This window comes from Notothenia rossii, assembly GCF_949606895.1.
Source record: "Notothenia rossii genome assembly, chromosome: 6".
Classification (NCBI taxonomy): Eukaryota; Metazoa; Chordata; class Actinopteri; order Perciformes; family Nototheniidae; genus Notothenia; species Notothenia rossii.
The window spans coordinates 10,102,038-10,126,155 of record NC_136909.1 but is presented as its reverse complement, the minus strand read 5'-3'; the positions used below and the strand labels follow the sequence as shown (position 1 = coordinate 10,126,155).

Genomic DNA, 24,118 nt, shown 5'->3' with positions numbered 1-24,118 from the left:
AAATCAATATACTTATGTTATTATAATGTAATTTTAAGTTTGCACATCCTTATTTATCATTTTTTCAAAATGTACATCTCTTCAGTTCAAACCCTGAACGCATACTGTCCACTTGAGTGGACATATACAAATCTAAATAAAAAAAAAATAAAGTTCAAATCTTGTTTTTCATGCCCCAATAGCAATAATAACACTTGGTAAAAAAATCCTGACTGAGGCTTTCATAATTCATGCATGAAAGGGTTAATTCAGTGATGTGAGAAGTTCGGTAGTTTGGAAACATAAAATTCAAATGAATGTCATTAATGTACATGTTTTAATTACAGTACACTTATCCAGCTGGCAGGCAATCTTTGAAAATAATCTGGCGAATATGTTCTCGTCTTTTTGTTTGTTTCTTTAAATCAGAAAAGTCAGAAGATAGTTAAACATGTTGGTCCGTGTTCACCAAAGATACACAGTGAATTAGTTGGAAGCTTTTGTTAAACCAACTAAAACTAGGAACTTTTGTTATTAGATTTGGTTAGCTAGGGGTATGGTCACCTCTCAAATCTCATACTTCACTTTAAAACTCGTTTTTAGTCATTAAATCTGACTTGGAGTCGGGACACATCTGGGAGATCATCAGACTTGTTCTGCGTCTTCTTTGATTTTGAGCCACTATGCAAGTCCTCTCTCTCTTCATCATCATCACTGTCTGAGTCATCCAAGTCCTTCTTCGCTCGTACTCGTACTTTCTTTTTCTGTTCAACAACTTTTTCTTCTCCCTTTTCTTCATCTTTCTCTTCTCCTTTTTCTTCTTCTTTAACTTCTCCTTTCTCTTCTTCTTCTTTTACTTCTCCTTCTCCTTCTTCATCATCATTATTGTCCCCTTCTGAGTTAATTCTGCACAGTGAGAGAAAAAAAAAAGTTAGATTTAGTAGCATCTGCTACTTTAAGTCTTACATGCCGAATGGAAAAATGATTGAGAGTTAAGGGCATTAAATGTAGAAGTAAAGACTGGAGCTAAAATGTTGTTATTAGTTGACTAGTTTGCAATACATCCTTTTGTCCACAAGATGGCAGACTTGCAGTAGAATTCACTGAATGTGCTTGATGGGTCATGGATATACTGTATTAACAATGTTAAAGGTGGGGTAGGTACGTTTGAGAAACCGGCTCGAGATACCATTTTTGTTATATTCCATGGAATGCTCTTAACATCCCGATAGCAATGAATATCTTAAGTGCTTTGACAAAAAATCCATTAAAAAAACGTCATTTGTGGAAGCCGTAGTACTGTAAAAAGCACAACCAATCATTTTAGCCGGCCCAGCTAAAATAACTGGATGGCCTACCTGCCTGTCAGCCTTCCATCTCTGCACAAACTTATCTTGTGCCCTCATTGGTCATGTGCACGTTCGTGAGTGTTGGAGGAGGGGCTCTGTAAGGAAGTGGCAGATTTGTTCCGGCTGTGTATTTTCAAATTCTAGCATGCTCGAGCTGGTTCCTCCAAAGTGACCTACCCCACCTTTAAGTAACTTAATAACATAAATACCATGTAGTCCTCCTTGCAGATAAAGAACACATGTAACACATCTCATGCACACTGTGACGACACATGCTATGAATGGCTCATTAAGGAGTAACTAGTGGCAATTTGGGAATGAAACACATTGGCTCTGAAGTCATAGATTATCCCAATCTCAAGCAGGAAAGTTGATCATTTACTTAAGGTCAGAACAGAGAATGTAATTATCTTTTTTACCCACAAATCTGCACACAGACAACATATACACACAAAAATATATGATGCACTCACGGAATAACAATTTTCTCTTTCTTCCCACACTTGCAGCAGATGTCTAGCTCCAGAGAACAGGGCTTACAGAGGATGTGGTATGCATCCTTCACTGTCCTCTGAGCACACTTGATACTGAAACAAGAACAACATACAAGCAGAAAGGTGATTCATTTCAGAATTGTAACCAAGCACAAATACCAAAATGCTTAACTGGACATATAAATAGGTAACAACCATCTTGTTATAAAAAAGTGTAATACAATTGTTAATTGTACATTAACATGGAAAATCATCGCCAAAAAAACACAATTTTAAGCTATAAACTGTCTCAGACTACTGGTTTACACAAATAATTGCAGTGAATATATAAAGAATAGCACTAATAATATTCAAAAAAATTGACAATTTGGGTACTTTGTAGGGATGTAACGATACCAAAAACTCACGGGACGATAATATCGCGATAAAAAGTATTATAATAAATAAATAATATTGAAAAATAAAGACAAAAAATTTGAATTTTGTTTTTCTTACATGTATTTATTAAATAATACATCTGATTTGTACAGTATTTTAGTAGGATAGTAGTATTTTAAAGTGTCAACAATATAATAATCAGATCCTGCAATAGAATAAATTAAGTTCCACTTTAATTTTTCAAGTAACTCTAACTCACTCACTCACTCAGCATCATCAAGGTTATCTTTTAGGAATATGAGCATGTCCACATTTCCAGGTAGAAGCTGGGATGTTTGGGCGTTTACAATATCCCCTGCTGTGGAAAAAACTCTCTTGCTTGGTACTGATGTTGCTGGGACAGAGAGATATGCTTTGGCCATGGGTGACAGCAGTGGGTCAAACTGTGCATTGTGTCTCCACCACTTCAAAAACAATACAGTTTTTGCCAAGAAGGTGAAGCTTATTGACAGGGCGAGATATAAATATACTGTTGGTACTTGTCTATGTCTCTAGGTATGTACATGTAGCCCTGTAAATACCATGTCCTTTTGTGTTATCTGTTGTTTTATGTTCATGTTGTAGCCTAATTGTTGCCATGTTGGACAGGTCTCCCTTGAAAAAGAGATCGATGATCTCAATGGGACCATTTGGTTAAATAAAGGTTTCTTTTAAAATCGCGGTATATTTTGTCACTCTCACGACGGTATTGAGACATCTATTTACCGCGATATTCGATATATCATTACATCCCTAGTACTTTGTGATGGATGCACATAATCTAGGGTTACCCATGGCCCGGTTCTACGGGGGTGCATAAGGGTGCATTGCACCCTCAGTTGAGTCATTATGCACCCTCATTTGAAAAATTCAGAGTGAAAAAAAAAAAAATTCAAAGTGAAAAAAATAAATAATCTAAAGTTAAAAAACAAAAAAAATATAAAGCGAAAAATATTACATATATATTAACAATAATTATAATTATAGTAATAATAAAAATAAGAATAATAATAATAATAGAGTCAATGATGGACATCAGAAAATGGTTAAAACAAGACGGAGGCGGAGCAGCCGCAGCCGTCTTTGTTGCCCCAAACACCGCCACCCCTCGGCGGCCCGCAAGTGTCAGAGGACCTCGGCAAAACAGAGCCTGCCCAGGTATATTTAGAAAAGTACCCAACTCGCCTGTACAGTGGGGTAAGGCGCTCATTTTGCAGCTCATGGTTTTAAAACAGAGATTGGCTGGAATATTCATGTAAAAAAGATGCCATCTTCTGCTATGCATTTCGGTTCAAGTATGTCAGATGCCTTCACCACGACTGTACAAGAGTACCAACCTCTGTCTCCAGGTACTCATCTGAGTAACTCACTTACTAAAAAGGAAATACTATATGACAGTAAGTGCACCAGATTGATGCTTTGAACTTCAATATTTAAAAAATAATAATTCCCGGGGGAGCATGCCCCCGGACCCCCCTAGAGGAGGTTAGGTCCACTCACCACTTATAAAATAGCACTTTACCTCTGCACCCTCTCTAATCTCAGATGCACTCAGTCATTTTGTTCTGGAACAGGGCCTGTCATTTCCTATGGCGGTCATTTCAGACAGGGAACACCATAGGTGTAACAAAGTTGACTAAACCACTCAAAATTCAATGAAAGTGATGATCAACCATGTTGTCCGTTTAAATGCCTACTGGGGAGGATATCACAAGGCAACACAATATTCATTGTTGATGAAAGTACTAGAGATTTGACCCAAACACAACAGGAGGGTTCAAAATAAATTGAATAGAAATAGGCATAGACAGTGAATATATACAAACTTGTATCAGCAGTAAATCAAAGTGTACCTTAAGCTTACTTACCATTTTTTGGGCTGTGTCAGTGACTTGTACTTGTTGTACCTTACTCTCCACTCCAGAACATCCTTACAGTGTCTGCAGAGTCCATCATGGATCTTGGAGTTTGCTTTCTGTAATTCACAAAAGCAGAGTGATGGTGAACGTGTTGTAATGAAATGTTATAAGATAGTTTTGCCAAAACACCATTATTGTATGATTGTTATTGATAATAATGACCAAAGCAGAAAAGGTCCATTGCAAAAATCAGAATATACTTTTTATACACGATTTGTTCACAATGCTAACGCAATTTGGTTTCAGGATGGCAACAGACTAAAAAAGGTTAAAATAAAACTTTGTCTCCTAAAAGGTCTCAACCATAGACTGTATATATAAACACAACAGCATGTTGCTAACTCTATATCAATACACAATTTCACATTTAATGCATTTAAAGTGTCTTTAGTTGAGCATAGTGTATGCTAGCTAGCTACACAGGACTGTTTTCTTCACGGTTCATACCTGCACTTGTACAGTCGCTCCGTACTTGTTGTTTATGAAGGCCGTGTTGTTTTTATGCTTCTGAGCTCGCGAACGAGAGACATTACCTTTTTGAGAACTCATTTTATTTCCCAATTGTTTTAGATACACATGTTATGTCGGTATACAATTCCGAAAAGCATGCTGAAGAGAGAGCTACCCCGGAAGTAGTACGAGCACGTGATGAAACGTCATGAGGTCAAAACTTAAAAACACGAATCTTCCACTTTTTGTCAAAAGGGGTTAGATTAAATAGAAAATAAGAACACATTCTAGATTAAAAATAGATAACGGGAACTAACTTTAGTGTACTTAAGACAATTATTTTAAGAAAATGACGTCACCTGGTTGAACATTAGAAACACCCCAGCCGTTTATGATTGGATGTTGCCTTGGAATAGTAATATCTGATTGGTTTTCCTAAACGTCAATCAAAACATTACGCCACTCTGCAGCGTCGACAGGACCTGCCCATTAATGTAAACACTTTACACCATTGGTCGGCTTGTTTCATCAAACTATTTTTCTATTGGTCCACACAGCTGTCAATCACATCCTCTTCTTCCTTACAAGCAGAGTGATTTTCACAACGAAAGCGGTGATGTTTCGGAGGCGAGCGTTACTGTTGTGAAGTGATTGCCAAAGCAACACGGACGTGAGACAATATTTTATTTTATAAAATTGACCCATGTCGCTGTTGAGCTGTTTAGACATTAACCCTTTGAATGAATCGTTTTCATTCAGGACTATATGTTGAGAAAACCGAGCGGAGGAAAAAAAAAAGAGACGACAGTTTCTGAGGCTGCCTGGACCAGGAATCTGCCAGCTAATAAAAAAACTCACAGCTGTGGGTACCAAGAGGGATTTACACACTCGGTGACATCGCCAACAAAGAGGACACGGAACAGAGGATAATCTGGATAACCTTGTCAATCTCCCGGCGTCGATAAGAAGACAAGTGGGTGCAAACATAACACCTGACTTCCTTCAATACTGTCACCTGGAAATAGAAAGCAAAACAAGAGCCCGTGCAGGTAATGTCATCATTTCTACTCTCTGTGTTAATAAGGAGGATATATGCATGCTAGTGGCTAATTGGCCCTTAACACTTTGCAATAATTATGTTTAGCCATTGGAAATTAAACCTCCACAAACCAGCCTAATCTCTCTGAACACATTTCTGCCTCCACCACCATTTTACAGTACATCGCTGCGGGGCTCCATTCTGTGTCCTCGCTTTATTTAAGGACTATTTTTGGGCATTATGACAAGGAAATAGCCTCCCCTATGCACTTTGTTGCTGTGTGCTCGTTTTAAATGTCAGGGCATTTTGTTGAATAAACATTCATAGATCACAAGGCGGAAATCATTTTTGGTCCAGCCTATAGTTGATAGTAGTGGCTCCCAGGTAATTAAGTACAATTAAAGTCAGCTGTGAGTAATCACCATGCAAATAGCTTTTTTCAAAACTATAAAATGCAAACAGTACCATCAAAGCCAATCCATTAGGAGGTTATTAAAACACATTAATCAGGGTTATGACACACAAGATTATTTCCAAGGCTTTGAATGTCTCCCACAGTAAAGTATGGGCAATTGCCATATATTTAAAACTGCTGTAAATCTGCCAGATGCAGTTTGAAAAAAGACATGCATGAATACAAGTGATTTGTTTGCACATTTGACCAACTACAAATAAGGATTCCTAAACACTTCACTGGACAAATAAATACCTAATGAGGATTTAAAGCAAATCTCTGGTGCTGTGAACCGGTCATTTACTGTAAGTGTTTTAAAAACACAAATTAATGAACTGCTACATTTAATTATATTATCATTGCTCATTTGTTAAAACAGAGCAGTTTAGGTAGTAATACTGGCAAGGGTGGTCACGAAGAGGCATGAGGGATGTGCTTCATCATTCACAATTTGTCCAGTCACTGTAGTATGCATTATGATGGTGTATCCTGGCAACAGATTGATAGAGGATTGCAGATTTGCATAGATTCGAGGATGTAATTACAAAGATGTCATATCAGGGTGTAAGTTCAGACTTTGAGCACCTTAATTAGAAATCCAATCTGCAACACGTGGTCATAACCTGACTGTGATGAGTGTATCGGCCTTTTCAGAAGGGCATATGCCGCGGTGCAGAGTCAAATGACTTGGTTGTAAGAGGCATTCCTGCAGGACATTTTGACAGGTTGACTAGCATCAGTGTCACCGTAATGAGTTCTGCTGCTGACATGTCTCGTGCAGGACCACCACAGCAAATCAAAAGCATCTGGACTTTCTTAAAGGTAGCCTTAGGTGGGGGTCCAGGTGCAGGGTGCAACGAGGAAGCATTTTAAGTCGATACTGTCTGAGTGGTTGTGGAGCCTGAAGACAGACGAAAAACTAACACTCAATTAGTGTCAGAACTTTTGCTTTATTTCTACAATCCTGTCTGCAATGCATAGAGCTATGCATTTGGGAGAGGGGAATAGAGAGTGTGTAAAAAAGGTTTTAGCCCCCGGCCCCGGAAACCCCCTGCTATTCCACTTAACAAAGTAACAAAGATAAGTGTTAATGTTCTTGGAAAGAGCACATCATCCAAGACTTCGGTTTTGAAATTGCTCTTTCCTTGTGATAAATCTTCAGGGGATGCAGAGGCTGATAAGGGCATAGAGGCTCGTTTTCTAGACATTATATCTTAATTTCTGTGAGGCTAATCTTACATTTCATCTACTGATGTTTCTATTTGAACTCTTCTCCCTCACCCCTTCCACAGTGTTTTGAGGATGAACCACTTATCCCTCAGTGAGATATGTTGCCTGTTCTGCTGTCCACCGTGCCCCAGCAAGATCGCCTCCAAGCTGGCCTTCCTGCCCCCAGAGCCCACCTACAGCCTCATGTCTGACGACAGTGGCAGCAAATGGACGCTGAACCTCTCCGAACGTGCAGACTGGCAGTACTCGTCCCGTGAGAAGGACGCCATCGAGTGTTTCATGACACGCACCTCAAGAGGGAACCGCATTGCCTGCATGTTTGTCCGCTGCTCGCCCAGCGCCAAGTACACATTGTTATTCTCCCACGGAAACGCAGTGGACCTGGGCCAGATGAGCAGCTTCTACATCGGCCTGGGTTCAAGGATCAACTGCAACGTCTTCTCCTACGACTACTCGGGTTACGGGGCGAGTTCTGGGAAACCCTCGGAGAAGAACCTGTATGCTGATGTGGACGCCGCCTGGCAGGCACTCCGATCACGGTAATTAGAGATAATGATGATGATGGAAGAACCTGTACACAGATGTTGGCACAGGGTGTAGTAGAGTAAAGGATGCAGTGATGGATGAGTAGTGATGAATGCATTGGTATGAGAGTAACTGAATAGCATGCAGAACCACATTTAAAGGTGGTCATAAAATAAAACCGTAATTGCGATTTAGGTGAGGATTAACTAAACCTCAGAGAATAGTAGGTAAAGCACCTTTTTTAAAGGGGCCTTATTGAGCTTTTGGGGGTTTTCCCTTCCCTGTAGGGTGTTATATAGGTTTTTGTGCATATGACATCACTACTCGACACTCACGCTTCTGTTGGCTAGCGCTCCAACATATTCAGGGTGTCCGCGGGGTCTTAAAAAGTATTAAAAGTTGATAAATCAATTTAGCGAAAATGAAGGCTATTAAAAAGTATTAAACGGCATTTTCCAAGGTATTACATTTTGTAGCTTGTTTTCAATAAGTATATGAATTGTCCAAAGAGGTTGTATTCTACAGTCTGCCTGAATGTAATCATTGCGTAGGTGTGTAGTGTGATTCTGTGTAGTTTATTGATGGCATCCCGTTGGATTTTACGTCATCTGAACAGGACATCGCACACTCACTGCTTGATAGCGCGCGAAGGTCCGTTTACGCCGGTTGTTAAACAACATCGTTATGAGGAAATGCAAGTTTGCGTCCAAATGCTTGGAAGATAAGGAGGAAGGACAATCAATACTGTATATAGTCGATGTAACTGGTTAAAACTCAAAGTGGCGATGATGTCTTAAAATGTATGGAAAGGGTCTTACATTTGACTTCAGGATTCCTGCATATATCCTGATATTGTACTTGAGGGGCGGGACATCTCTGAGCCGCTGACCAATCACAACAGAGCCGGCCAGCTAACCAATCAGAGCAGACCGGGCTCTGGTTTCAGACAGAGGGTGAAAAGAGGTGCTGAAGCACAGGCAGTATGAGAAGAATAAAGAGCATTTTGAGCATTAAAGCATGGAGACATGTCACAGTAGAGACACCGAATACTAATATGAGCCCTGTAAGTGAGCATAACAGGGCCCCTTTAACTTTAAGGATGTGAAATAATTGTAACATGCATGCAGTTAAACGTCAGATCTTAAAGGGAAAGGGAACACGCATCGCATACTGTATGTAAATGCTATATGCAAACATCTTCTCCCCTTACAGTGCAAGATATAGTTCCAAATAGTTTCCCTCTATAGCACGTCATACATGAAGCGGTCAGCTGATTAAACCGTGACAAAAGCGTTGTATTAATAGCAACTCTCTGTTCATGTCATTCTAGTTTGACAGCTTTGTTAGTGAGGGATAATGCCGGGGATGTTTACAGCTATGGGGAAGTTGGTTGGACCAAAAGAAAATGGACATATTAAAATGAAAGCAAATTAAATTCTGTAGAAACTGGGCTGATGTAGACTGATACCTAAAATTAGAGCGACACAAAGAGATACCAAGCGCTGTAAAAGGGAGAGCTGGTGTACAGAAGGAGCTGGGTGGAGGGGTGATTAGATTGGAACTGATAAGATCTTGGGTGGAGATGATGTGGAATGGACATTTGTGTAGGAATGACATGATGTTCTTGTAGGCAGTAATAAGGAGTTTGCTGTGATTATGCTGCCCAGCCATATGTAGGTGTGTGTGGGCGCTCTGCTGCAACTCTATGCTCTGCGGACATGAAAACATATCGGCCAATATTCTCCTTTTCTGATTTCTCAGTTTGATAAACTAACATATTCAGTGCTTCTTGTTGACGCTGTCTGAATGATTTGTTTTGATAATAAAACAAGGACCCCTGGACTCTTGGTGGTTTTAGATTGCAGGTGGTGTTGAGAAATTCTCACAAATAACATCCACTGACATCTGGTGTTTGTCTTTATTGGCAAGGGTTACAATCGGCATTCAATCCCGGGACAAAATACTCTGCAGTAGTCCCAGGTGTTTATCGGCTCCAGGTCCAATGAAGTGAATAATTCAAATAAAACATCAAATCAACAGGGATCCTTATAATTCATTTATGTCCAAAAACATACTATAAATGCTGTCTTCTAACCCGTCAGACTAATGTTGAACAACACTCATTTGACCTGGCTGATCATCATAAAACACAATTCATCCAAACTTGAAAACACATTTTAAAATGATTTAAAAATATCTTTGTTTGTCTTTAGGTTTGAAAGAGAACCTGAACAAGTAAACAAAATGAAAAACCAGTAGCTTAATCACCGTAACATGGTCATTGTGTAACTAACCTCTTATTGGATGGTGCATTTGTCGCCGACCATGACACGCAAGGTTATAATGAAAATCCTCGTCTACTGGCAATGGAGAAGGAGTCAGGCAATAGATAATTGAATTTACAGTTCCTGGAAAACCCTTTTTTTCTCAATTGCATTAGTGCTGTTTTCGAGTAGAAAACAAGGATAAAAAGAAACATGTTTGCAGATCTATCTCCACACTGCAGCATGGACTCTCCTCTCAGCTCCCTTCCCCCAGATAAGGTTTGTTATACCTGAGCAGTGCACTTCAGTCTGTTTCTGGTTAACCAGATGTTTCTCACTTCCTTCCATCCATTTTTAAACCTCTCGTCATCTCCTTCTTGTGTCCTTTCTATGACACCATAGACGGACATTGTTCTACATCTTATTTTAGGACTGGTTTGCCAGGACAGACTGTGTTTCAGGTTCCTAAAATGTAATGTAAACGCATGCAGTGCTGAATCTATTGGTTCAGTAATCGATTTGTCGATCCACAGAACATTGAAGAACTGTTTTCATAGTTCATTATTTGACTCATTTTCAAAGCAAAACATGATAAAACTGAGCTTTTCTGGTTTCAATGTCTTAGATAGTTTGTATTTGATCATTTAATCCATCTAAATATCTTTGGAGCAAGCATTTTGAAGATGGGACCTCCAGGTTTGACAATTAATCGATTTACTTACGAATATGTTTGACAGACTTAATTCATTAAAACTCTTCTACAGTTGTTTCAGCCATTCATACAAGATATGTTGTCTTCATAAACAGGAAAGCACACAGCCTCTGCTGAGGACACGATTTTGGGGATGAGTGTATGGTGAATATGAATGTGAAGGAAAATAATGTGTTGATCTATTTTTTTGCATTTTTGTTCACATGAATGAGGGGGTCATAAAAGTTCATTAGGCCTGGTTGTTTTTGTATACTTCCTGCTGGAGGACAAACACATGACTAAGAGAGGAGATGGGGAAGATGGCTCAGGAAAAAAAAGGCAGGAAGAGAAAAGCAAAAGCAGCGAAAATCCACCACAAAGAAAAAAAACTAGGCTTACAACACAGCTTTATTTATAGAGCACTTTAAACCTCCAGACCTGTGCTGTACAGGCAAATAAACAAAACATACAAAAAGTAACACAGCTCAGCTCACACTCCATAAAACAAGTATAAGTAAAAACAATAGACGCTCTAAAAGATGTTAATATGCTAAGGAGAAGAGGTGGGTCTTAAGAAGCGATTTAAAAGCAGGCAGTGTGGCGGCCTGTCTGATGTGCTGGGGCAGATCGTTCCACAGTGTGGGAGCCGCTACAGCGAAGCAACGGCCCCCCTCTGAGCTTTGACTTGGTTCTGGGCAAACTCAGGAGCAGTTGATCCGCTGACCTGAGAGGGCGGTTGGGCGTGTAAGGGTGTAGCAGCTCAGAAAGATATGGTGGGGTCATGCCATTTAGGGATTTAAAAGGAAACCAAAGGATTTTGAAATGAATCCTAAAGTGTATTTGCAGCAGGTGGAGCAAAGCCAAAATGGGGGAAATGTGGTCATATTTCCGTGTGCCAGTTAAAAGCCTTGCTGCGGCATTTTGCACCCGATGCAGACGAGCGAGGGAGGACCCACTGACCCCCCATGTAGAGAGAGTTACAGTAATCCAGCCGAGTGATGACAAAGGCATGGATTACTGTCTCAAACTGCTGTCTGGAGAGAAAAGGTTTTACTTTGGCTAGCTGCCTCGGGTGATAAAAGCTCGTTTTTACCGCTGATTTAATCTGACTCGAGTTTTAGTTCACGGTCCATTTTAATGCCAAGGTTCGTAATGGTGGGCTTGGTGTACTGAGCCAAAGAACCCAGGTCTACAGAAATGGTGCTACCAAAAACCATTAATTCTGTTTCTCCTTCATTCAGTTTTAGAAAGTTGCACGCCATCCACGCCTTTATGTCCTCTAGACACTTTAGCAGTGGGCTAATGAGTAACCCTCCTTCTTTTTTAGTGGGACATAAATCTTACTATCATCAGCATAGCAGTGGAATGCGATGCCGTGCTTTCTAAGTATGGACCCAAGAGGGAGCAAATAGAGGGAGAATAGCAGGGGGCCTAATACTGAGCCCTGTGGGACCCCATACAGGAGTGGAGCAGAGGATGACTTGGAGTCACCAAGGCTGACAGAGAAATTTCTGTCCTTCAGATATGACCTGAACCAGTGTTTCCGCCAGACCAGGGCTAAGAGGGCGTCCACCCCGAGAGCGGGGGGGGGGGGGGGGGGGGTTGACTTGAGAGCCGTCCCTTTATAGATACTGTCTTCTTACGTTAGTGAGCCGGATCATTTGGCTCGGCTCTCTTAAAGCGCCGGCTATTTCGGCTCCCATGCGGCTCTTCATGTTACCACAGTTTACCACAGAGCCTCAGTTTCGCCGCTGCGAGGCTCTGGTGCTCGCAGTTCACGCGTGTGCTCCACTGAAACCCCCCCCGCTCAGCGCGTCCAAATCGTGCACGTTCCGTGTTGTCCTGTGGCAGGCACCTTCGATGTCGGGGAAACGATCTTCAATACTCCGAAAAGAATCCCACCAGACTCCTTTGCCCCTCCAACAGAGGGATGTCCTTGTCCTTTTTCCTTTTCGTCATTTCAAGCGATAAAAACTCGATCTTCTCTCGAATTATTAATATTTGTGGACGCCCTCGGCTCGAGTTCAGGGCGTCCCGAGCTGAATAAGGGCGTCAAATGACGGCAAGACGCCCCCCTGGCGGAAACGCTGGTCGACTGTATCGAAAGCAGCAGTTAAATCAATAAGTAGAAGCACAACGCAGTCCCCAGAGAGTCAGTAGATAAAAGGATGTCATTAAAAACTCTTAAAAGCACTGTTTCAATGCTGTGTATAGATTTAAAACAGTATTTGAAAACCTCCAGTATATTGTTCTCTTCCAGAAAAAACATAATTTGACTGTTGACAATCTCCTCCAGGATTTTTGACATAAAAGGCATTTTGGAAATGGGCCTAAAATTAGCCAGAACTGTGTGATCCAGACTGGGTTTTTTTAATACGAGGTTGCACTACTGCATGCTTCAGGTGTTCAGGGAAAGCCAGTCCTGTATCAATGCTTTTGTGAGTGCATGTTATTTCTGTGGAAAAGGAAGATGTTGGCAAAAGTGCTGACGGGTAACACTGGTAGGGCCGTTGTTTATTTTCTGCTGCCTTTAGCTGTGAATTTCTCTTGGCACTTCTTTTTATATTTTACACAATCTACCATTTCAGTGAATATACTGAATGGTCCTCTTTTTAAAAGGAAGCTGGCAAGTTAAACAGGAAACCCATTGATCGTAAAGGTTGTGCATACAGGAAATGGGCCACTGCTGTGAAGAAGAACCCGCTTTCCGGTGGTCAGTCTGTGTCTATGTGTGCGTGGGAACAAAATGCAATCCTTTCTTTAAAGTGGGAGCCTTTCTGTCACTTGTGGTTTCAATTAGGAGTGTGTCGCCGTGAATGCCGCACAATGAATGTAGATTTTCATAGAAAGAAAAAAGACGGTTAAGAAAAGCCTTCAGGACTCTTTGAAAGCTTTCTTCCTTTTCATTTTTTATTCCTAGCAAACACTTCTTGAATGTCGTTCTGCTTCATCTTATTTTACAGCTTGCATGTTTTTGTTGCTGCACAGAGGAGTCTCCTGCTCCCACTCAGTCGTGATCGAAGGCGAACGTTTGCTTTGAAATGTTCTTTAATCTGAGCAAAGCAGAACTTTAAATAATAAAACATTACACTTGGTGATCTTTGTGTCGGGCAGACGGTTGAAACTGCATTTCTTGACAACAAGCTAATCTTGTTTGCTGACTTTTTATGCAAGTTCAGTTATAGTTTAGATAAAAATGTGCCGGTCATTACTTATCTTTCCCTGTCACCACACCGTGTGCCCAGGCTCTGTCACACTGTCAGTAGAGATGATACATGTTTTACCAATAAAGCCACATTTCCACTGGACAAAGAAAACACTAATGCTTTGTAACGTCTGGCCTTTGTCTTCAGTGGGAAAGCTAACAATCAGCATCTTATTCCCAGTCCAAAATACTCACTTAGTCACGATCATTTACCGTCTCAAGCTCTGATTGTTGATGATACGACACTTGTTTAGTATGGACAATTCTTCTTGCGTGAATATGGACACATGACTTTAGTTTGCAAAATATAAAGTGATCGCCTCTATGTTTAATTTGTCCAATTGTATAGCCCTGTGATCATATCCATATCCAAATTTGCAAGACCTAATTTGCCTTGGCCAACTGACCTTTGTAAGCTGGGGTGTATTTGCCTTCTGGTGTCACTGGTTAGCTGTAACAAGCTGTAAATGAGCTGGTAAAAAAAGGAAGGAAAAGCAGTTATTGACCCAGCATCCATCTTAGACACTGTTTCACATTCCTTTGTTTGTTACCCAGCGAAGAAGGAACCTCAAAAGGCTTTTTAGGAACAACGAAATATATTTGTATTCAAGTAGCCTCACCCTGCAAGTGTGAATGCCAACTTTTTGGTGATCTCTTTTCTACTCGTGCCAAGATGTTAAAATGAAAGCAGGCGTGTTTGAATCATGGCATGTAAAGATATCCTCATTAGTAATTCTATAAAATGCAAATGAAACTTTCTGCAAAGATAAAACTAAAACTTAGTATATAAAGAAATCAATGCACTTGGAAATGTATAAACACTACAGAATGGACACTAGGAAGGAGTTGCATCGAGAGACTGTAACGGGTTCATGAAGGACGGCATCATTATGTAATGTGATACTTTAATTGCGCACAAGACACTTGTCATTATGGGGTTGAGAACACAGACATCCGGCCTGAGACTGTCTACTGTTCCCTTTTTTAATACCCAAAGAAATCAACAATTAAAATAAGACCATTGTTCAGTTTCTCGAGCCCTTTGCATACGTTATTTGGATTAAACAAAAGAGTGTCAATGTAAAATGTGTGGTTAGGATACTTTATTGGCATGTCAGTGTCCCTCTTTCTGTCTGAGCTCTGCTGCCTCTCCAGTTACAGAATATATTATGTCAAAGGTCCCGCTGTCAGGATTGTCAACACTAAGTGCTTCTGAGTGCTAACTCATCAGACCTCTTTGTGGTCAGTGATACTCTGCTAAGGCCTCCAAACACATCGCATGATATCAGCTCAAAGACCAACTGAGTTCGACATTGCTAGTGTGCTACAACCGTGACAACACATAGAGAATGTAATGATGAGAGTTTTTAAGTATTTTCACAAACTAAATGAGCTTAATGCTAGCTAATCATGAAAATTGAAATGGGGGACTTCAAGTCTAATTCTTTGGCACAATAAATAATTTAAAAGGGATTTACGGTACGTCCACACGGTTCCGTCGCCTGCTTCAACGGAGACTCTTCCCATTCACTTTGAATGGGGTGACGTCAAGCTTTGCCGAACTGCATTGTGTTTCCGTCGCGTCGCTTTGCCTCCGTTGCTCGCTTCAAGCGTCGACGTAAGCGCCAGCCAATCAAATCATATGTCATTACAAGCGCTAGCCAATCAGACCACGTGCTTGTGTGTCCGGGGCGGGAGATTTATGTTATTGGTTCGTGCCAGACACGCCCACCGGCAAGCTTCAACGCGATGGAACCGTGTTGACGTACCGTGGGTGTTTCTCAATCTCGAGTAAAGCTGCTCCAGAGCCACTATTCCAAGCATACTCCGACATCGAGTGCCATCGAAGTACTGTTCCAATGTCCAGCATACTTGGAATTCTACCGAGCCCGGCGTACTTCGTTTGGAGAAATGTCGAGGCTGCACATGTGTAGACTCCGCGGTCTTAAAATCCCCACAATGCTTTGAGCACGGATCAATTTCTCCAAATCTGTGGCGGAAAATGTAAGGCGGGGCCTCTCATATGACGCACACTTGCTAGCCTGTTCCACTCTTTGTTTTCCGAATGCCAGGAAGTATTCTTGCCTCGCTTATGAAGCAAGTGACGACCCCCACAGACACACGGCGGCGTGCGTTGTCGCTTGCCGGCGGGGGGGGCTGAAACTCGACCAACAACCAATCACATGAATCTCCCGCCCCAGACACACAAGCACGCGGTTTGATTGGCTAGAGCTTGTAGTTACATATGATTCGTTTGGCTGACGCCTCCGTCAAGGCGTCAAAAGTAGAACATTGCTCTACTTTTGCAGCGAGCACCGTGAGAGAAGCTACGCTTTGCTCCCACAATGCAGTTCGGCGAATCCTGACGCCACCCCATTCAAAGTGAATGGGCAGAAGCGTTGAAGCGGCAACGCGCGCCGCCGTGTGTAGGGGCCGTGACTCGGAAGACATGTGCTACCAAGCAAGCGTACTCTAGATTGAGAAACACCCCGTAATTGACTGCAGAAATAATGGATATATTTTGCATAAGTCTGTAAGTATTTGCCCTTCCAAAGCTTAGTGTTAATAAGGCCCTAGGATTATGTATCTGCCTCGGTGGATCTGCTCTGTGTGTCTGATGCCGTAAAAGGCTTTGCCAGAATCTTAATTGTGTGTCTTTGAGATAGAAAGAGGGTACACCCCAGCCTTTAGACCCTGCCAAGCATGAATCCACTAGATTGTGTTTATCTCATCAAAAGGCCTCTCTGCACGGCCTCAGATTAGTCTGCTCAGCTGCCTACATCCCTCGTGAAGTCTCTCATGTTAGATCAGACCCACATTCTGAAGAAGAGTGTGCCTCTCTCACTTCTGTACTGTTCTTTTTCATATTTTGAGCGAACCAGGCTGTCTTTTCCTGCTTCTGCTTTCCGTGTCTTTTTCCTCCGTATGATTCAGCAGTCAGAGAATTCCCCTTCTCTTGAGTGTTGGGACACTTGAGTAGCGATCTTTCGCTTTAAACTACACAGTCTTATGACACAAGGGCAGCCTGCTGTCACTGTGCTAACAGTCGAACCCCAGGCACAAAACACACACTCTTCCTCAGCGCTTTTGTTTAACCACAGTGGATGAGGCACTCCCTTCACCTGAGCAAGGAGTGTACTCATCAAATGTATGAGTCATTGTGTTTTCACACGGTGGCTATCATCACACTCACGATTACTAATGAGTCAGATGTACTATCTGTTTAGAAATCAACTTAAAAAATAGTAGTTGACTTAAGACTGAAGTGACCTAGCTGACAGCCTTCCCCTGTGTGTGTCTGTGTGGGGGTGTGTGTGTGTGTGTGTGTGTGCGTGTGGGATGAATGGCACTGTATTCTTTTCTTTTCCCTCTGAGATGAAGGCGGGGCAGCAATCAATCCTGCTTGTCTAATAATGACAGTAGCCTAGCAACCCTTAACCAATGAGCTTTCAAACAGGTTTTTTTTTTTTTTTACTCATCGATCAAAAAAACACTTCTTGCTCAATGATCCTCATCAAAGTACCTTCACTTTTCCTAGTGGGGAGAAATTCTCACAAACATGAATGAACACAGGCTACCCACCATGTTTGTGCATCCACATACAGCACTTGAAATATCAGGCTTTGTGTGGCGCAAGAAAAGAAAGAGTGCTGTGTGCGTTAAGTGTGTCGGGTGGAGTGTAATCGCTCACCTGACTATCCTTGGCAACAGGGCTTAGTGATGTTGCAGATCACATACTTGTTGCTCTCATATCTCGATATATAATTCACTCACGGGTTCATTTCATGTGTTGGCTTTAAGATCTCAACGTCTATTAATTTTCAAGACAAATCTGAGCACTGGCAGAGCCTGAAGGAAAAAGGTGCCAAGCAGTAACGGATCATAGGAACGCTCCAGTGAAGGAATCCCCTCTATGTAGCGCAGATGGTGCTTTAATCTGTTAAAAATGCCTCTACATATGTTCAGATTATCTTTAAAATATATATTATTCATAGTGACTTCTAAGGGATGAGCATGTTTCCATTCTTCAGGGAGCAAGAGGTGGGCTGGAGACAGAACAGGGCGACGACTTGGAGGATGTGATGCATAATACATTGGATTTGTGTCAGGGGACTAAATTGATAAAGAGTCGGGGGAGGGCCGTAACCATGGAGCATGGCTGGCGGGCTATGGCTCTCTGAGTGTATTCAAGCTGAAGTGCAATGGAGTAAATGGCATGCTTGTGTTGGCCGGGTTAGTTGTGTGTTGTGTGGACTTGGGTTGGTTAAAGCCTGTCAGAGCCCCGGTCTTACGTGCAGCTGCAGATCTAGAAATGTCCTCCTTTTTCCTTGAATGTGCCAAGACACCAGGACGGGTTAGAGGTTGAGGTGACCTTGTTGTTCGCAGGAGGTCACATGGTCAAGCCTTGCATTATAGATTGTATTAATAACTTGTGTCCTCGAGGCAAACACTCCTACTTGCACCCTGTTGGTTTGGTGTAAAGATGGAAGTAAACCATGCTAAAGTGTGTTGCAGTATCTCATATCCCTTCCCCTGATGACTAAGCTATCAAACGGCTTCACTTCACCCTCTCTGTATTGACATTAGACCAGTTGGACGTGGTCTAATGTGGTAGTGACATCCGTGTGGTGACTGTTTGTGTGTGTGTTAGGATTGGCCCTGCTTTTGTGGCCTGATATGGAAAAGAACATTGACTAGATAAGTGTAAACAAAAGGAGATAAGCACGAGTAAAATATGATAGCAAAAGAGGTTGAAGGCTAAACAGATAAAGCTGTTCGTAACAGTAACCAAATAACAGAGTGCCGCTAACAGACAAGAAAGCTACATCTTTTAATGCGGTTACGCCTGAAGGCATTGCGATGTGTTCCTCAGGATTATTGTGAAGTTACTTCATAAACACATTCAGAAATCTTCTAATCCAATGCTGTGAGCATGTATTTAAAGGAAGAAGTAACCCTTTTATACAAAGAGATGTACCTTAATCTTCCCCGGTCGCACTTAATATTCGAAACCTATTTCAACCGTGGCTGTTATCTCTCGGGCTGCACGATTAACCAACATTTAATTTGAATCGCAATATGGTTATCAGTCCTTTTGCAAGCGTTCTGCTATTTGTCTGGCTTCCTTTCATATGAGAGTTCACCGCTCTTGAAGTCTATCGCCTTCAAATAATGTTATTAAATGGCTTACATTTTGTTTTCTGTTAGCTTAGCTTAACCCTGGCAACAACAAACTCCCTATTTCAGATTTTGCAAGGTTGAATTACCACTTTTTTTTATATTTGTATGAACCAGGTATATGTGCTAATCTAACTTGTCTGCTCAACAAGTCAGGAGTTTAGGTCTTGGCGCTCCTTAGTACATTTTGCCTTCAGTGAGTTCTTAGTATAAAAGATTATGATCAAAGCTTAGAACGCCTGAGCTTTTTAAGGATCAGAGAAACAGCCGTTCTAATAATCGCATAAAGTGGGATCTGGATTAACAGTGATGTTAGGCTGAATGACAAATCATTAACGTTGCATTGAACAAGGAATGTTCTGAAAGAAGCGAGGAAATTAACTTGCAGATTTTTGTCAGAAGCTGCTTCTCTCTAGGACCAGGTAGGGCGATTTGACTTGACCTTGACATCTTGTTCTCGTCCTCTCTGTCCCTCACCTCCCTTAAACAGCAACATGATGCTGAATGATAGAGATAGCTTTCAGTCCGGTGCGTATATAATACCGTCAGCCAGCCTTGAGAGTTAATGTTGCTCTCACCACCACAGCAGTCTGTAGTAACACTTCTCTCTGCCCTGCCAGTATATTCACCCCCTATTTATACTCTGCTCGGCCAGCTGACACGACGACGGTAAACTGTTCCAATATTCCTGCTAATGACTGTGTCAGTGCAGAGTGTGTACACAACTGACACACAACCCTAACCCTGTTCATCGCCCATTCATAGCAGAAGTGCTGAACAGATTGCTTCTCTACAAAGGTTATTTTTATGGAGTTCCTAATTATAATAATTCCTCCCAGCAGTGCAGAGCCGTGTCATATTTTGGTGCTCATTCATTGTTCATCACTGTGATTTACAGGAGTGCAGAGGCTTAAGCCTGTAATGGTAGTGCTCCTAATCGTAATAATGGAGTAGAGCAGGGTTGTAGTGGGGCTGCTCGTGGCTGTGTACTACAGGATAAACTAAGACAGGGCTGCAGTGTTCTCCGACTGGTTCAGGTCGTCAGCTGACTGCTTCTTGCTAGGTCCCGTTCTCCATAATCAGCCGTGGAATGTCTTAGTATTATTCCTCCTTCAACCTCAATCCGTTGTTTTCTTCCTTAGTCGTGCTCTAGATTCCCTTTTTGAGTCACGAGTCTGCAGGAGGTGGTCCTCTGTGTTCGGACGGCCACTGAGCCATGGCTGTTTCCCATCTCTGTGTACTTGTGTTAGGAGGTCGTATAATCACTGAGTCACTGCAGCGCGACGTCTCAGCCAAGTATGAGTCAGTCTCAGTTAGCACACAGGTGTTGGTGTGTGTGTGAAGCATCATGGGGGAACAATGGAGGATTAGTTGGCATCGTGAGGGTATTTTCCATGAAAGCGGTAAAAAGAAGACCTTGTGTGTAACTAATAAAATCAGCTTTCAACTTGTCGATTCCAAAATATTTCCTGTTCTACTTTGCCAGCTGAACACATGCCAGTGTCTGATGAAGCAAGCAGGATGTAACTAAACATATCTGGCTTTTAGTCGTGTAAATAATCCTGTACATGATGTGCAAACGTGTAATATTCAGATACTAAATGTCATCCTCTCTCAGGTATGGCATCCGGCCCGAACACGTGATCGTGTACGGCCAGAGTATTGGCACCGTGCCCTCTGTGGACCTGGCCTCTCGCTACGAGAGCGCCGCCGTCATCCTCCACTCCCCGCTCACCTCCGGCATGAGAGTGGCCTTCCCCGACACCAAGAAGACCTACTGCTTCGACGCCTTCCCAAAGTGAGTGCACTGCATGAGACAGATGGCTCCTGCACGACAATCCTGCACAGAAAGGCGCATGACAAGCTCATGCTTTTAGACATACAGTATTTTATGAACGTATTTGCATAAGAGACAGAAACACACACAAGCTTGCAAACAATTACATTTAGATGTTTCTAATCAATAAAGGGAGTGTTCTGAGTGAGATGCTTTAAAGATATTTCCTGTAGCTCCCTCTGGTGGTCGGTGGCCAAACTCGCTCTGCTTGTTCCTTTTTTCTGTGAAATTTCAGCTGTTTTTATTGTGTTGATGATTACATTTACTTAAAGTTAGGGTAGGTAATTCACTTCAGAAACACTTTTTGTTATATTCCATGGAATGCTCTTAACATCCCGATAGCAATGAATATATTAAATGCTTTGACAATAAATCCATACAAATATTTCATCTGTGGAAGCCGTAGTACTGTAAAAAGCTAGACCAATCATCTGAGCCGGCCCGGCTAAAATAACTGGATGGCCTACCTGCCTGTCAGCCCTCTATCTGTGCACAAACTTATCTCGTGCCCTCATTGGTCATGTGCGCGTTCATGTGTTTTGGAGGATGGGCTCTGTAGGGAAGTCTGAAGGAAGGGCTAGATCTTTTCCGGTTGTGTACTTTCAAATTCTAGTGCACTCGGGCTGGTTTCTCCATTCTTACCTACCCTGCCTTTAACCTAGGTCTTATTTTTTCTGAGTGCCTGTATTTTTAACATCACTCCCTAACTTTGTTTTCTATTTCTTTTTACTCCGAAGCATCGACAAGATCTCCAAGGTGACGTCCCCAGTGCTGGTGATCCATGGCACGGAGGACGAGGTCATCGACTTCTCCCACGGCCTGGCGCTGTACGAGCGCTGTCAGCGCCCCGTGGAGCCGCTGTGGGTGGAGGGCGCCGGACACAACGACGTGGAGCTCTACGGACAATACCTGGAGAGACTCAAACAGTTTGTTGCACACGAGCTGGTCAACTTGTAGAGGAACTGGAAAGGAGGGCGGCGAGGGAAGAATAGATGGAGAAGGGTACAATGTTTTCTTTGATGTGATGCAGGTAGAAGTGGTGTTAGTCTGTGTAATCTGAAGAGTTGGTGGCAGTCTTCTCTCATTATCGAGCGCCTCGCCCCCTTGGAGCTCCCTTTTGTCAAAGGGGCAAAGTCCCTACCGTCCACTCCACATGCTGCAGCTGTGAACTTACAACCCATCAGTTTTTGTTTTGCTTTAAAAAATTGTTTTTTTATGTTGCAATTTGCACATCCTGTGTGTGAGAATGAAAGAATGCACAGACGATATTCTGAGTGTACATGCAGTAAGAGAGAGTGTCACATTTTGTTGCTGCCTTTTAAGAAAGACATGGCCCACTGCTCCTTATGGAGGGATGTTGAGGCCGTAGAACTGGACTAGACTCCAACCCAGCCGAGCTCCATCTGACTCTGGGGTTCGGCCCTCCACCCTGCAGTCACCGTGTATTTCCTTTTTTGGATTACTGTTTATTATATTTTTTTATATTATACATGATTTTTGCACGTATCAGCTGTCACTGGTGTACAACACGAACTGACATTATCTAGCTGTGTGCCAGTGTTGCCAAATGTTTAGTATAATATATAGCAGAGAGTTTCACACACAGAAATGTGTACAAAATTCATCTAGAAACATCTCAAAAGCTCGGTTAGCTGTATTCAGTTCGTACTTCTCCGTTAGGTCTTAATTGGGGGAATTTAATGACTTAAAATCTAAAAAGATATGATGCAGTTCATGTAGTCGGTTAAAAGAATCGGGCTGTGTACCAATGGCGGTTATTTCCTGCCACTCTGTCCTTTGGAAACATTTCCACAGTTACTCCTTCAAGGTAAACTCGGAAGCATTGCTGCTGTAGGTTTATTACCGCTAGGCTGTAGTAGATACATGTTTCAGAACATAAAATGCTGGACAGATACATGTAGAAACTATCTGACACCTCTTTGGAAATGACAATATTCCCCTTTATATAGTAGCTAATATGAAACCCAGTGTTTCTTCTGTCTTTGGGTGAGAAGATAAAGTGAAATAATGTATGTAGTTATTATTACAGATCTTATGTACCTGAATCAGATCTTTAAGTTGTCTTTTTTTTTTTTTTACAAGATACGACTATGTTAACTACTGTGACAGCAGTCTGTGCTCTATTCAAGAATTATACCACTAATGCCAATCATGACTGAATGGTGCACATTATTAACGCAGCTGGTGTAGATTTATTGTTACTTCAGGAAGTTGTTAAACATTATAATGTTGCGTTTTAAGTTATTGAGAAGCTTAAAATGAACAGACAATGGGTAAGTGGCTCAGCGTTAAAGGCCTCCATCATGGACGGTTTGTTTTTGTCCTGTTGTCTGCATGGTAGTTCTGGATCCATTGTTGTCCATTCATTTGCCCTTTAATGCTGAGCTGCTAAAACAAAGAATCATCCGCTGATGGCTCCTTTGAGACCCTGAAAAGCAAATGTCAAAGTGCTACTGCATGCCAAGAATGGCTAGTTTTTCTTTATTTGTTTCAGTCTGCGTGACAAACTGACTTAATAAGAGCTCTCAATAACTTGTTTTTATGGGTATTTTTTTTTACCTGCATTACACTAGCCTGGGTCAAATACTGTTTGTGTTAGACAATTCATCAATGAGCAAATGGGTGCTACTGTAAACTTCAGGTCTGCTCACTTATGTTAAAGAGGAAGTCAAAATGGCTTGATGTTTTGTCATCTATTACGAAACTTTTTTTTTCACAACTAATTTGTCTTATAAACAAGGTTATGCTTTTTGTTTGATTTTAACTTTGTAAATAATATTTGTACTGGTCATTTAGATTTCTTTGTCTTTCACAAGCTTTCATCATTTCTTTCCGCTGTCATTATTCATTATTCTTAATTCTCTAACTCTTTATGAGACCAAGGTAGGCCATCCTTTTGGCTTTCAGAAAACCTTTGTACAGGTCACTTTGACTAAAGTCATCTCTGATTTGATTAATTTTGTATATCATATTTCAATACAAAGGAACATATATGTAATAACAATATTAATAAAGTAATTCTAACGTGGATAGAGAAAATAAAATGGTATTTGAGAAGCAACACAA

At 41.6% G+C, this 24,118-nt stretch overlaps 2 protein-coding genes across 3 annotated transcripts; one reads left to right on the top strand and one right to left on the bottom strand.

Annotated features, from left to right (window-relative positions):
• Nucleotides 1–297: 297 nt before the first annotated feature.
• Nucleotides 298–4,835, bottom strand: cUnh9orf85 (chromosome Un C9orf85 homolog). Its single transcript, XM_079690494.1, has 4 exons — nucleotides 4,606–4,835; nucleotides 4,108–4,214; nucleotides 1,802–1,915; nucleotides 298–885 (listed from the first exon to the last, which is right to left on the bottom strand). The coding sequence occupies exons 1-4, from the start codon at nucleotides 4,705–4,707 to the stop codon at nucleotides 579–581; spliced, it is 630 nt and encodes a 209-aa protein (XP_079546620.1). The 5' UTR covers nucleotides 4,708–4,835; the 3' UTR covers nucleotides 298–578.
• Nucleotides 4,836–5,143: 308 nt separating this feature from the next.
• Nucleotides 5,144–24,118, top strand: abhd17b (abhydrolase domain containing 17B, depalmitoylase). 2 transcript variants are annotated; one of them, XM_079690491.1, is made up of 5 exons: nucleotides 5,144–5,278; nucleotides 5,368–5,657; nucleotides 7,394–7,870; nucleotides 20,813–20,992; nucleotides 21,769–24,118. In XM_079690491.1, the coding sequence occupies exons 3-5, from the start codon at nucleotides 7,404–7,406 to the stop codon at nucleotides 21,986–21,988; spliced, it is 867 nt and encodes a 288-aa protein (XP_079546617.1). In that variant the 5' UTR covers nucleotides 5,144–5,278; nucleotides 5,368–5,657; nucleotides 7,394–7,403; the 3' UTR covers nucleotides 21,989–24,118. The 2 variants fall into 2 exon arrangements, with proteins under 2 accessions (XP_079546617.1, XP_079546616.1); XM_079690490.1 differs by having other exon boundaries at nucleotides 5,198–5,657.